Below are 14,898 nucleotides of genomic sequence, written 5' to 3' on the forward strand. Positions count from 1 at the left end.
CTTAATCCCCTCCCCTAACCTTTCTCCTCATCTTCTCAGGTGAGGACAGGTTGGTTATAGGTGTGAAACCAAACCAGAGCAGTTTCCAAGTGCCAGTGATAAACAGAAATCATGACCGAGTCACACCTTGCTGTCCAGGCTTCCAGACTAGCACAGCTCCCAGCATACACTAAAACATGCAAGATAGTCTGGGTGTCATGAGAATTCATTTTACCAGTACTGTTTCTAGCTCATTTTTTTTTCCTTTTCCTTTTTCATTAGAGACCAAAAATAGAAAGCAGAGTCCATGAGTTAGTAAGCCCCCACATCCATACTTTGTTTTGTTCCTACTTCTGTAATAGTGACCATTATCACTGTCATTATTGAAACAAAGCCAATGATTATCTAGGTATGATTGCTATGTGAGTTAATAATCCCAGTAAATAAGAGTCCATCTACACACACATTTTTTACCATATAAGATGTCACAGAGAACCCAAAAAAAAGAATATACAATATACTGACAACTAAAACTAACCAAATATTTTTCAGCACTTACACACTGTCTAGGGTAAAGATAATCTTTTCCCAAATTCTAGTTCCAATGTAACTAAACAACCATGCCCAGCTCCAGCACTTTGCTGGGATTATGTGTTTTCACTGAGGGCTGGTAGGAGTTCTGGAGAGTAGATGTTACTGCCCAGCTCTGCCTCATTCCTCTTTCTGACTGTTTCAAAAAGAGCTAGGCATCTTCAATTACCAGGGCAAATTCAAGGAAAAAAATACACATTGTGCCACATCTGACAGTACATCAGGTGCCTGCCTTTGATAATAATCCAAAGTTCCCGACTGGAATAGTGAAGAAATACAGACTCCTGCTTCTTCCTGGACTCTAATGATAGCTAGTGTAACAGCTTTCAGTCCACATTGTGCTGAGGTATCTTCAAGGGCTATGACTTTGTTCAAACACTTGTGTAGAACAGACATGAAGAAGTGCTGTTTACTTTTCACCTAGCCCCTAGCATACCAGAAAAAGAATACAAGCAAAATCGAGACCAATAACGCAAACCCCAAGCATTTCATCATTTACCAACGAAATAATCTGTTTTCCTGTTTCTTCTTGTTACTTTACTGATGTTTGTGATGTGTGCAGAATGCCCATAAAAATTCCCTCATCTGTAAATGAGTAAGAATAAATGAAGATCTGAAGGCATTTGTCTCACTAGTTCAGGTAAACTAAACTGGGTTTCTATCATACCCATTCTCCAGTGGTGTTCAGAGTCAGCATTGAATACTTTCCTAGACTAATTTTGAAGTAGATCTAAATTATTTAGAAGCATTGGAATCAAAGAACTTAGCAAGCACAAATTGCAGATCTTATCTTCAGGTCCACTGTGATCAGCAATAAGCCTATTGAAAGTGAAGGCAAATAAGAACAGTAGGCCAAAAATTGGCTACTGATAAAAAAACAAAACAGAAAAATATTAAAGTACAGTGTTTTGCCTTCTGTGTCACACAGTAGCATCAATAAGGAAACCCTCTTTCCTCTGTCTTCTCTGCTCTCGCTTAGAACATATTAGCAATTCTACGCAATATTTGCATATAATACAAATTATAAAAGTGTCAGCCACAGGATGAACTTTTGTCTTACCTTCTGTTCTTAACCGAAATCCTCCTTACCTTAACCTGGAGTACCATATTCTGGGCAATGTTTATCTCCAACTCTGCCCGTCTCCTTTTCAAATTCTGTAGTTGTTGATCTGCATCCTGGAAATACATCCAGAGCTCAGCCTTCATTTGTTTGACCTCTTCCCAACCTTGAGTCAAATACTGTGAGTTCATTATCTGTTGCTCAATCTAGAAGAAAAGAAATGGAGTAGGAATGCTTTAATGCAGCTATTTTTGGAGAATGGAGGACAAATAGCATTCTTCCTCTGAGCACAATACTGTACTAACAGCAAATTTCTGCACTACATCCTGAAGGGGCTAATATTATCCACAAAAAGAGTCTTAACCTTCAGAAGTCATAAAAATCAGACCTATCAAAGGAAAGCTGTGGAGAAAAAAAAAAGAATTATCATTCACCCTTGAGAGAAGCAAGTATATGTACGAGTGTGCGTATTTCAAAGTGTTCTCACTCTTCTGTTAAAGCTTAAGTTAACTGTATGATTTTGTCTATTGCATGCCAAGAATACTGCTGGACTGTGCCCTACATGCCTTTGCAATGACCAAATAAAAACTTAAACTAAACAATTGCATTTAATTTGCTTATCCCAGTTATTTTGCCTATATGCCTTTCGTAAAATGTCAACAAGAAGAATGCTGACCAGATCTGCCAATAAGAAGAATGCTTACCCATCCATCACCTTAAACCAATAGTCACACAGCTTTTTTTGCTCCAAATACAGCAGTAGGGCACCTTTAAGGTTTAGACACTCAACCAGCTTAATATGTCTCTGTACCGTCTGCGATTTCTTAAAAATGTTTTGCTGCTTTACATATAAAAGGAGAATCTTATTCAGATGTTTGCGATACTTTTTAGCTATTCAATATTTGGACTGCCTTTTTTATTTTTATGGATTACTTGGATTTGTACAATTTCCTTCTCTGGTATGGAATACTGTTACTGTATATATTAGATTTTTACTCTTGGTAGAACTAGTTTCAAAAGTTTGGTTGTGAGTGTATGTGAAACTAAAATTTTCATGTTTACAACAACAGGAATGCTCATAACGTTTCTTTTCTAGTAACTCTTATGTTTATAATTGTATTCTAAAACCAAGAATTAAGCTACTTTAAAACTTAAAATTGAGGTACACTTCTATAAATTCATATGCTGAAATAGATGCACTCTGACTTATGAGCTGAACCATCATAATTTTTTATGATTATTATAATTAATATTTTAGTATATGCTAATAAGAACATCAGTCTATTGTTGAATAAATAATAACAGTAAAATATGTCTAAGCTTTAATAAAACACAGAGAAGAATAGATTTAATTATGTTGTATGAAAACAAATAATTTGGATCATGTTTTCTTCCACAGAACATTATTTGTGTGGTTTTAGGCCAACATCTTGTAACGTTGCCCAAGTACCTTTAGCAACATTTGTCATGTGTCTTTGTATTACTACCAGGACAGCAATGTGTGGATTTAATAAAAAATAAAAAAAAAAAAAAAAAAAGAAAGAGAAAAATATTTCTAAAATAAATACTTAAGATGAAAGAGATGAAAGTAAAAAGACATTTCTTCAAACCATTACCCAATATGACCTTTTTAAAAGAGGACAGATCAAGGCAGTTAAAGCTCTAAATAGGATTAAAAGCAGATTGTTGTGGTTATCTTGTACCGTTTGTTTTGTTTGTTGAATATCTGCTGCTGTACTCTTCACTGTAGCATCTGACAGATCACACATGGAGCACAGAAGATCCAAGTACGTGTTGGCCTGCTCCTGCAGAGCCCGGAAATGTTTCACCTGAGGGAAGACAATCCTCAAATAAACTCTGAGACTGTGGAAATAATCTCTTACTTTATTACAATCATGCATTTTAGTATTTTTACTTTAGCTTATTATTTCCAAAAGACAAAATGTAGACATATGCTATTTTATTGGGTAATGCTGCTCTGTCGTAATTATGGAAAAGAGTAACCTAACTGATTATCACCCAACTAGCAAAGCACATAGTGACATATGCATGACCTAGCTTATTTCTTTATAAATAAAGCATTGGTTAGATGCACACTGTTTCAACAAGGTGACTTACTTTCCCACGGTGAATGGGAAGCAGGGCTTTATCTGATTATTAAAGTGTCAAGCTGTCCATAACTATAAAATTATCCAGTGTCTGATAGATCAAGGGTGATCCAACCCAGTAGCATAACACACTTTCCCACACCTTCTGAAACCCTCCCAATGTCCCCAATATCTACAATTACCAAGATCAGACAACACGATGCTGTTGAGGGTTCTTGCTCTCAACATTGCCCATAGGAGCTCACCTCTCCCTCTGAAGAGTTTCGTCATCCCAAAAGAAAATGATGATATTAGTGTTGACAAGCAGGGCAATAACATACCTCCTAGAGTCCCAGAGAGGGAGGTGTGAGTGACCACCTAATGCAGAGGGCCAGCTGTGGGTCCTTGTGGGCAAAAAGTTGGACACAACAGCAGTGTGCCCTTGTGGCAACCCCAAATTACTCTGTTAGCAAGAATGCAGAGAGCAAGCCATGGGAAGCAGTTATTCTCCTGTACTTAACTTGTCAGGCTGTGCCTGGTGCATTTGGCCCAGTTTCCCTCTTCTCCCATAGAACAGATACTGGCAAACTGGTGCAAGCCCAGCAAAGGACTGGGGGAATATGGGGCTGTAGTATGGGGCATTTGGGCAGGTCTGAAGGAACTGGGTTTGTTCAGCCTGGAGAAGAGAGGCTAATTGCAGTCTGCCATTAATTAAAATGGTAGGGGTCAGGTGGGGGCAGTACTGCGAAGACAGAGTCAACCTCTTTGCCGAAGTGACCAGAAAAAGGACTAGAGCGAAAAGTGACAAGCTGCAACAAGAAAATTCTTCCTAGATATGAGGGAAACTATTTTTCACTCTGAGAACAGTTAAGCACTGGAATGGGTCCCTAATCCTCAGGGATGGTCCGGGCCCTCAGTGCACCAAAGGATGCTGCAACCTCTATCCCCCCTCTCTTTGGGGTTTGGCTGCCTCTGCTCAAGGCCAGCCCTGACTTGGCTCAGGTGGGACCTGGCCAATGGAAAAACATTCAGAAGCCTTCCCCCTTGCTCGAGAACTGCATGTAAGCTCAGACTCTCACCCACCTGTAGACCTCACTTGAGCTACACTCTAGGTGCATCTGTGCCTGGCTGCTCCTCCTGGTCTTGCCTTGCTGCCCTGACCTTCTGCCTCCACCTGGGACTGGCCTCATCCCTACAGACTTGCCTGGTGATCACCAGATGGTGACTGACACCAGGAGGACTCTGCTCTTTTCACTTGTGGGCTGCAGGTCTGCACATCATTGGAAAGGTGCTGCCCTGCTGGCCCCACTGTCACCCCCAGCTCCCCCCGCCCTTGTGAAGCTGCCATCTGTAGTATTTCAAGGTCTCTATTAAGCCATATGGTGGATGAGACAGCCCTGAATTCCAGCATTTTTAGTACCATACCAGTTTAGTTTGAAAACAAGGTACAAATCCAATGTAAAATACATTGTTACTAAGAATAATCAAGAAGCAAAGAAACTATTCTTAACAGCTGATGTGGACTAGAGGTAGTTCTACGCTCTTAGGCTGAAAAATTGTTTTAATTGCCTGATAACAGACTCTGTGTCCATGGTACTATGAAACCAGGTCTCATATAGCAACATTAGTAGACCAATGGGCAAGTGGACAAGTAGGAAGACACAACCTCTCTGCTAAACACACCTGTGGAGTATCTGAGCAGGTTTATCTAATTAGCCAACTTTTTTCAGGAAACATTTCTAAGCATTAAGCAGCACTAGCAAAAGCCCTGTGTGATTTTTCACCTATGGTTATTTTTCACTGAAAGTATTCCTTTTGGAGCTGGAAATAAACAACAAGGCTACAGAGCCATCTGAGAAGGTCAGATAGAGTATCTAATTTCTATTCATATAAAGCTCTTACTTGAACTCATATCATTAAGGATAACCAAGCATTTTCAAGTGCTGAACTTGTTACCTGTTTAACTGCATCTGCCAGGCTGAAAGGTGGCCAGGTAGTTGGCTTTAGCTCTGACTGCACTGTAGACAGCCAAGTCTTGCACTGTTGTAGGGTATCCTGATGATTAACATGCTTCTGGAGTTCATGTTCCAAACTCTGGTACACCTAAAATAAACATTTTGTAAGGTCATCGCATTTTCAAACACCATTATTGGCTCTCTTCTCCCACCTTGAAAACTGCAGATAAAACAGAATTATTAAGACTGTGGTTATTTCAGCCCTTGTACATAGAAGTACCAAGGGATGAAAGCTCCTTAAGCTCTCACTGCGTCTTGCTAATTTGTGGAGAAGGACAATATCTAAGGCATGGCTTCTGGAAAGAAAAAATAAAGATGCAAATGAAGAGCATTGTCTCTTATTGTTGTATTCTTGTTCAACATTTTGCCATTGATCTAGTATGAGGTTTTACCTACCTCTACAAATCTTACTGGCTATGAAGTCTACTTTTTGGGGTTTTGTTTTGAGACTATGCTGACTTGATCTCCTAATTGGATTAAGAGAATGACCCTGCCAGCCCTTCTTAACTGTATATTCTGGTTTTACTAAGAGAGAGTATTTCCTAGCACATAATTAAGACCCGTTACATACATATGCAATCTACTAAGAGTGCAATTTGCTCCCTAGTTTTTGAAGCAGGAATAGTTCTAATTTCTTTGCTGCAGCTGCTCAGAAGCTAGTGTAACATGAAGGTAGTGAGGGTGTGGAGAGATTAAGGTAAGAACTGATAGGCAGCTAGTTTTGCTGGCTGCAAGGCAACACTTGGATCACAAGGAATTCAACTGTAGCACAGTGATGATGAAGTCCTATATCAGTAACCTGTAGGCTCAATTTAATGGAAAGAGTCAAAAGAGTTTTACACCATTTAAAGAAAATAGAAAAATAATAATGCATGTTATTCTTAAATGGCATAAAAACATTTTTGAAACAAGACTTACTCTTTGGGCTGTGCTACATATGGCAGAATAGCTGTCCTTTGTCCCCTGAAGATGGCTTTGTATGTTTTGCTTAAATTTTGGTTGAAGATGTTCTGTGCATTGATTGATCAAGTAATCGCCTTTACTCTTAAGGCTGTTCAAACGATCTTCAAATCCTGCAATTTCTTCCATGATAGCCTAAGAAATAGATAAAATACTTTTGAAGAAATATTTTGAACTTAAAACATATCCTGCATCACAGCTTTTTAAATGAGATTTTGTTTTTTTCCCCTTCCTTAGACACTCTTTGTCTTCAGATTTGGAAAAAAGTTTTCAGACAATGTGTATTGTCACAGTCAAGCTATTACAGTGTACACTCATTGTGAAGTCATTGCTAAAAATCTGTACATAGATATCCCACAGAAACATCAATAGCGCTGTCATAATGTGCAAACATTATATGCGCATGCCCCAAAACTACCCTTAATCTTCCTTTGTTGCATCCTCTCCAGGGTTCCACCAACTTCTCTTGTGTCTAGTCACAATGACTAAATCTGATGCTGAACCATATATTATTCCATAAGCTCTTACGCTGTAGACAGTCTTCTCCATTGACTTTGGTGGAGCCAAATTTTTATCTAAGGAGGTTACTTAAAGAATAACACACTAATTACAATGAATTAAAAGATTTCAATATTCACCCTTGGAATATTCAGTTTCAGGGAATGGTGGGGAGGGTTGGATTTTGCTTTCTTTTATCTTCTAGAAAGCATCAGTTATCAACGTAGTGAATGATTAGCATTAATAGCAACCATAACAATACCTTGAATAAAAGCAATGGAGGAACTGTTACAACCTAATAGAGGAAAAAAAATATTTGAAAATCTAAAATATTTTTTTATCTTTAAAAGTGCCAGAGCAAAAAATGCCTCAGGAGTAAAATGACCCTAGTCTGCTTTTTGTGGTCTATTTCCTGGGACATGTGAGCAAAAATCTGACACAGAATTCAGACCAGTGTACAACAAAGCTCTTTGCTCTTCTCATCCAAGAAACAGTGCTAACAACTAGGCAGATCTGTTAACTGCATTAATGACACTGATGCTTATTTATATAGTTTGCAGTAAAAGGAATAAAACAGGTGAATGACAAGTAACTAGAGCTCTGGAGTGGAGACAGAGAAGCAGAGACATTCTATTTGACCGGACAAAGGAAGTTTACCCAATAGCAACCCACCTTGTGGTTAGCTAGTTGCTGAGTGATTATTTCAAGACTGTTACTCTCCATGAGGTCAGGGCTGACCAGCCTGCTGGACATATGTAATAACCATTTCTCCCCTTCTTGCAAATCACTATTGTAATCCTCATGTTCTTTTACTCTCACTTCTAAAGTTTCAACATATGCCTGCAGGTCCATAATAATCAAAATTAAATATTCAGGTAATGACAAGAATTAAAAAAAAACCAAAACAAAAACCCAAACCAAAAACCACCAAGAGCTTGAAAGCAGAGAGTTATCTTCTAAATTTATATTCCTGTGAGGGACTCTCACATAATTAGACTGTTAAGGAAGACATCGAAGGGACTCCCTGTGTGAATAAACTCTGTGCTACTGAGCAGTATTTTCACTCCAGACGAAATACCATACTTTGAAGACTGAAGAAAACACTGAGGATCTCCTTACTTTAAGAAAAGGAACACTGTCAACTTGACATTAAGTCCACTTAGAAACACTTATTACGTGCTCTTTGAGAGACTGCAGATGACCTACCAAATGTTATGGTTGGGTCCCTGCTGCTTACAGCCTTTGCACGTACGTATTGCCTGTGATTGTGGTAGGCAAATTAAGAATGTACACATTGAGTTAAAATGTATTCGTTCTTTTTAAGAAAGATTTTTTCATAAGTTTCTCTACATTTAAGTCATCAACATGATATCTAATGCAAAGATATCAGTTTTGCGGTACAGATCAGAGGAATGCCTGTAAACTAAAAATCAACTGTGAAAAAAATAAAATCATCTGCTATTGGTGGATGGATTGGCAATTAAAAGGTACTTAGGTCAAACATAAGTACTAACATGGTTTGCAGAGCTTATCCTTGTTAGGAGTATAACCTATTAAAAGCTTTAGGAATAATCATACTTTAGGACTTATTTAGAAGTATTAGATCTTTCAAAGTACTACATACATGTGGACTAATGAATCAATGTTAATTAATAATGCCCTTGCTGAATTAAATTATATCCATCTTGCCGTTCATTTTCTCCAATGACTTCCATTCAACAACTAAACTAGATTAAACAGGGTTTGTGTGAGATCTAGCAGAAACAAGAGACAAAATGGTATAATTTAAGGGCATCTGTCCCTTCAAGAAATAATGTCTTTTGAAATCTATTCAAAGCAATTAAAAATAGTAACGATAGTACAAACTACTCACTGATGTATTTCCCCTTAGTGCTATGAAGACTTCACCGGCCACACTCAAAATTCATTTCAGCTACTCGTTAGCTTTATTTAGGTAGAAGTTCTTTCCATACTCAAGAATCACTCCCCGCCTCCCCCAACCCCCCGGGGAAAAAAAAAAAAAAAACCAAAACCCAAAAAAACCCAACAAAACCCAAACACAAAAACGAGTAATTAAATCTAACTGGCTCTGTGTACAGAGTGTGACATGACAGCATGAAACAAAGAGTCAACTTCTTAAAGAAGGGAAAAAATATAGCAAATTTAAAGAACCTAGAGCTTTCTTCCTGACTTTTTACCTTTGTTGTGCTGCAGAGTTCCTGGTAACTGGCCTGAAGGTCTTGAATGTTGTTCTTTAGAGTCGCATCATTCACCAGATCAAAAAGTGCTTCTCCCTTTTCAATCACTGATTTTATTGAAGGCTCATGGGACAGAACAGTCTGCTGTATGGACTACAATGCAAGCAAGAATTAATACATATATATATTGAACACTGAAGATCTATTTCACTAACTTCCCTTTGATCTGGAGCTCCGCCTTCTATCTTGGTATATATCCTTTCCAGATGAGAAGAACTTTGCTACCAGTACAGGACTATGTTTCTCAGCCATACCCTGAGGCAACAACTTTGCAGACATCTGAGAGCACTTGCTCCTTTTGTGAGTGGCTACTAGCATGGCTGATAATCTGGAGCTGATGAAGGAGAGGGAGTTAGTATGTGTGAAGGAGCAAGTGCTAAGGATAAAACTTGCTCAGAGGAACAAATTCTGCAAATAGGTGGGAAAGTATCACCAAAGCTATCCCCTTAATAAGGCAGTATGCAGATGAGCGCATAAGACTGTACTCCTAAGAGTATGCAATCTGATCTGTTAGGTCCTTGTGCCACTGGCTCAGACAACATGGCACATGCCAGCATCTATCAAATGACAGTGAGATAACAGCTCCCCAAACATGCAGAAAGCAAGCAGACAGCTATGACATATGACTTTGAGTATTGAAGCCAGTGAGGGGTAGTGAGCAGTTTCAGGGAGAAAGCTTTGATGCTGTGAGGGTACTGCTCAGCAACAGCTGAAACATTTGTTTATTAGCAACACTCTTTTAACCACAAATGTAAAGCACAGCACTATATGGGCTCCTATGACAAGAGTCAGCTCCATCCCAGCCAGACCCAGTACACATCTTATGAAACATCTGTAAACCTGGAGTATTTTACAAAACCATCACTAGGAGAAGCAATGGGGTTGTGAATTTTTTCTACTCATTTTTATGACTGGGGTGGGGGGGGACGACCCACTTAATTAAAATCCTAACTAAAAACAGAGGAGGCCGTAGCAGCTGACTGACTTAGATGTCTGTTGAGCTGGAACGTTCAGCTTTAACCAGAAAGCTTATTAAGCCAACGTAAACAGAGGCAATGTCTGCAGTGAAGAAAGACCAACTGACTTCTATCCTTGCTTAAACAGCAGCTAACTCTGTTGATATCAATGGAATTATATGTGTACTCATAACAGAATTTTGCTCCACAACAGGAAATTTTTAGATGTGGAAGCCTTATTAGGACATTCACATTTCAAATCCAGGTGCTCACTCTTGTTCGTAGACGCAGATATCATGCATCTTTTCACTTTGATGCTGATCTGGACATCCAGATCAGAGACATCTCATACATCTATTGAGGAAACTTGAACAGACACCTGGATCAGAGGATTGACTGTGAGTCATTAAGTCAAAATTGATTCAATAGTACAATGGTATAACCCCTTTTTACCTTGTATTTGGACAACTGGGCCTTCTTCTCATAGAGTTCACTCTTTGGCTCTGCTGGAGCATGTAACATGGCTTGATACTCTGTGACCCACTGAGTCTGTGCCTTGTACTTGTCTGAGAACTCCTTTGCCAGCTGAAGGCACTTCTCCGAAGTCATGTGCTCGTTCCTGATGGAGCCAGCCAGCTCTTCAAGCTGTTCCACATGATTACCAATTTCTTTTCTTAACTGGTCAACTTCATTTTCTTCCATGTACTTTATAGCTCGCTCCCCCTTCTCACGGGCAGATTTCAGTAAACTGTGGCCTATGTCCATATCACTCAATAGCAGCTGTGAAGGAAGCATTGGTTAACAGAAAACATATGCAAGCTCTAGCCTTTTTTTTTTTAACTTTTTTTTTTAATTCATTCATTTAATTCATTTTAATTCATTTAATTCATCAGTGAGAGGCTAACTATTTTTTTTTTTTTTAATATTGCTAAGGACACAGAAGGAACTGCTAGCGAAATTGAATGGACTTGTCATTAGAAAATTGCCTGGAGTTAAGGTGTGGTAAAGTAGAAGGAAGCATAAAAAACAAATACTTTTGTTCTGCACTAGGCTTGTGAAGATAAACACAGAAACTGAGGGCTATCAGGAGAGGATTTGTATTCCAAATTCTGGAATAGATGAAAATTTTCTCTTAGCATATTATGTTTAAGCTGCAGGATGTATGAAAAACTCATCTACAACTGTGAGATGAAACATGAGTTTTAGTACTGAGTTATTTCAATGAGGAGAAATGGGAAGTACTTGCCACAGTGCATACTGGTATAAAATATACATAACAGGATGCCTTGTGAGGGGAATTTATTTTAAGTTTTAACCTAAAACAAAACACATACAAACATGACTTATGGAAGGACAGGATTATATTACTTAGGACTATTCATAACCTCAACAACCAAACTGTGATCTAATGCGTATATGATGTGCAAACAGAAAGTTTTATACTGGGTGGTCTTTACCCTGTTAGCTTCTCTGGGCAAGGTGAAGTCAGAATTTTGAGCAGCTGTTAAGATGCATGTTAAAATATAGCCTCTTTTTGGTGAACGGAAAAAAAAATTGCATTCAAGAAAGCTGTACCTCTAGTTTCTGCACTTTTTTCTCCATTGCTGTTTTGTCAACCACGTCAAACTTGGTGATCACATTTCTGAAGTTCTTGTTAGTAGATCCGTACCAATTCGTGTAAGCACTAAAAGCCAATTCTGACTCCTCCATACAGCGTATTTCTTCTTCCAGAAACTTTATTTGCTCCTTCAAACAAATATGGAGGGTAGGGGGAGGAAACAAGAACCACCCAGATGTTTATCACTGCTCTTGACTAAAGATAGCAATAAATTGCTATTTATTAATCAAACCTGATATACCTAGATTAAACACATAGCTTCTGAGTTCTTTCATATCTAGTGGATAATTCTCACTGGGGTCTCGCCAGGGTGTACATAGAGCAATCACTAATGTTAAAACTGAGTTAATACCAAACACTGAAAATGTACTTCTATTTTGAAATTTGAATTGTGACTTGTGATTATGGTACTACGACACTCTTACCACTTAAAGTGACTGAAGACTGTACCTTAAATGCAAATTTTCCCCACACCTATGTGTTTCAGTGATAACCTGAAAACATTTCTCTAGAGGTCGTTCAGCACTCAAACATACTGAGTTCTGAATTTCTCTCCTGAAACTGCCAAAAAGATGGTAACAACATCTAATTAATACTGAATATTTTTTAAAGGGCATTATGCTGATTATGGTTCTCTAGTACATTTAGTCCAATGAAATCTACATGTATGTGTGTGTGAATGTATGTGAATATTATATTAGAGTCTACAGTAATGAATATACTCTGAGGAAGTCTAATTAAGAAAGTGTGTTGATATTTGCTTCTTAACTGACAATTTATGATGTTACAATGAATCAATTTTCATTACTTACCAAGACATGAAGAAGAAGAGTTTGGTAGCGAGATGCAAGCTGCGTAGCCTGGCTTCCCATTCTACTTGCAGTCAGAGTTTCCTCTAGTATTTGCTGAGCCAATACCCCAACTTCCTCCACATCATCTTTGTAGACTGTAATTTCTTCATGCCACTTCTATGACAAAGACATTATCCAGCTTATGTGACTGATTCAAACATCTTAAACACAACAGGAATTTATTTGTAACTAAGGAAATCATTGAAAAGGAAAACAAATACATGGTTGTAAACATGGATTTACAACAGGAAAATAAAACAGAATCTGATGAAGGTTAACATAACGAATATGCTGGAAGTTTTATCATACCAGACGGACTGCATTTCATTACAGTAGATTCAATACTACTTTTTTTTTCCCCCTCAAATAATAATAGAAACGCAACCTAGAGTTCCTATAGAATTTGCCCAAAGTTTTAAAGGTGACTGTAATGTGTAACCTTGTATCTCTTCAAATCTGCTTCCTGTGTTTATTCAGAACTATGTCTTCTCCTTGTAGTGACTAAAGGAGAATTATTACATCAACACAGCAGAGACTTCACAACACAGTTGGTCATATTTTACTCTTGTTACAACATTAACACTTTCCCACTCCAGGACCAATCTTTGTCCTCAGTTATGCCTTCATATACCACAGAGCGTATGAATTCCACACCTCCCTATGAGATTTCAACATTGGTATAGCCATACCTTTACCAATAAAATGGGAGGAACCTGGACCCAGAAGGCACGAAGCTCTTTTGGATCTATCATTCTAGGCACCATCTCAGAATAAACTGCAATGCTTCCTGTCATTTCCACAGTGCAACCAGGAACTGATGCGGAAACCTCACATGGTATTTTGCTTAAGGAATGCCTTAACTATATTCTTTACCTTCATTTGTTGAAGCTGCATCTCCTTTGTTGCTCTACCAGACTGCCTCCCAGTCCTGATAGCAACTTTCTCCTCCAGATCTGTTAGCCAGTCATTAAGCTTCTGAAATTTTTTCTCCATTAACCTCAGTCTGCTCACAGTGGCATTTAATTGGCTTCTTGCTTCAGAAAGCCTGTGCTGATAAACTTGCCAATCCTGCCGTAAGGATTCCAGGGCTCGGTCTTCTATCTGGGGAATGCCCCAGGGAATTACCTCCTCTCTGGCATGGACAGCAGCATTCAATAATGCTTGTCCTTCTGCACAGTGGACCTGCAGCTCCTGTAAAGGCAGAGTTATGGATACATACCCTACATTAACAGCTTTTATTCACACATGGCAAACGACACCCTGGTTCTACTTAGCACAAAAGCAGTTACCTCACATTATCTAGATATTGCCTTTTGTAATCTACGGTTGAACACATATTACACTATCTCTAAGAACACCTATGATGGCACGCTCCCTTACAAAGCAAAACGAATATTGCTATTATCGACAAGTGAATTGAAGAAAATTATTGACAAAGCATGCATTAAATTCTTTCCCCTCCTGCTAAGTTTATCATCAGTTCTGAAACATGAGCTGCCTGAGCTGGCATGGCATGGATGCAATCCATTCAGTACAGCCTTAAATTCAAACTTTCCAGCTGTGGCAAGCAGACTGTAAGAATGATTCTAAAATTGAATCTGTTTAAAAACAAGGAACAAGGTAAGGTTTCAATCTTTTAAAATAAACAAACCTATTTATTTTTACATATGTTTGAGACATCATTCCAAAATAATTCTTGATACCCTCTTCCAGACATGTGTGGCATTTTTATGCTTAATAGAACTTGATTAGAAAGCATGAAGGGATTCAATCCAATTAGAAAACATAACCAGGAAATCAGCCTGACAAGGCCTGACACTTCTTTCTGGAAATGAGTGATGTTTCCACTGATTTTACTGGAACCACTTTCGAGCAGCAAAGTACTCATATACAATGTGATGCCAAGCTGTTCTCAAGACAAAAAAGAGATGCAATTTTTGTCTAGTAATTAATATTTTTCTGTTATTTTACAGAGAGGATTTTATTTGGTTTTTTTTTTTTTACTTAGGGTGTCACACATTATGT

At 38.3% G+C, this 14,898-nt stretch overlaps 1 protein-coding gene across 1 annotated transcript in view; it reads right to left on the reverse strand.

The window, feature by feature from the left end:
• Positions 1 to 14,898, reverse strand: part of SYNE1 (spectrin repeat containing nuclear envelope protein 1) — a 265,776-nt gene that overhangs the window by 130,522 nt on the left and 120,356 nt on the right. The window contains exons 65-74 of the mRNA XM_075708574.1: positions 13,747 to 14,064; positions 12,835 to 12,990; positions 11,980 to 12,150; positions 10,858 to 11,184; positions 9,389 to 9,541; positions 7,863 to 8,030; positions 6,651 to 6,827; positions 5,674 to 5,820; positions 3,334 to 3,459; positions 1,660 to 1,836 (exon numbers count right to left, since the gene is read on the reverse strand). Coding sequence (XP_075564689.1) covers positions 1,660 to 1,836; positions 3,334 to 3,459; positions 5,674 to 5,820; positions 6,651 to 6,827; positions 7,863 to 8,030; positions 9,389 to 9,541; positions 10,858 to 11,184; positions 11,980 to 12,150; positions 12,835 to 12,990; positions 13,747 to 14,064 — 1,920 coding nt within the window. The remainder of the gene's footprint in view (positions 1 to 1,659; positions 1,837 to 3,333; positions 3,460 to 5,673; positions 5,821 to 6,650; positions 6,828 to 7,862; positions 8,031 to 9,388; positions 9,542 to 10,857; positions 11,185 to 11,979; positions 12,151 to 12,834; positions 12,991 to 13,746; positions 14,065 to 14,898) is intronic.

Source organism: Pelecanus crispus, chromosome 3 (genome assembly GCF_030463565.1).
Source record: "Pelecanus crispus isolate bPelCri1 chromosome 3, bPelCri1.pri, whole genome shotgun sequence".
NCBI classification, from domain to species: Eukaryota; Metazoa; Chordata; class Aves; order Pelecaniformes; family Pelecanidae; genus Pelecanus; species Pelecanus crispus.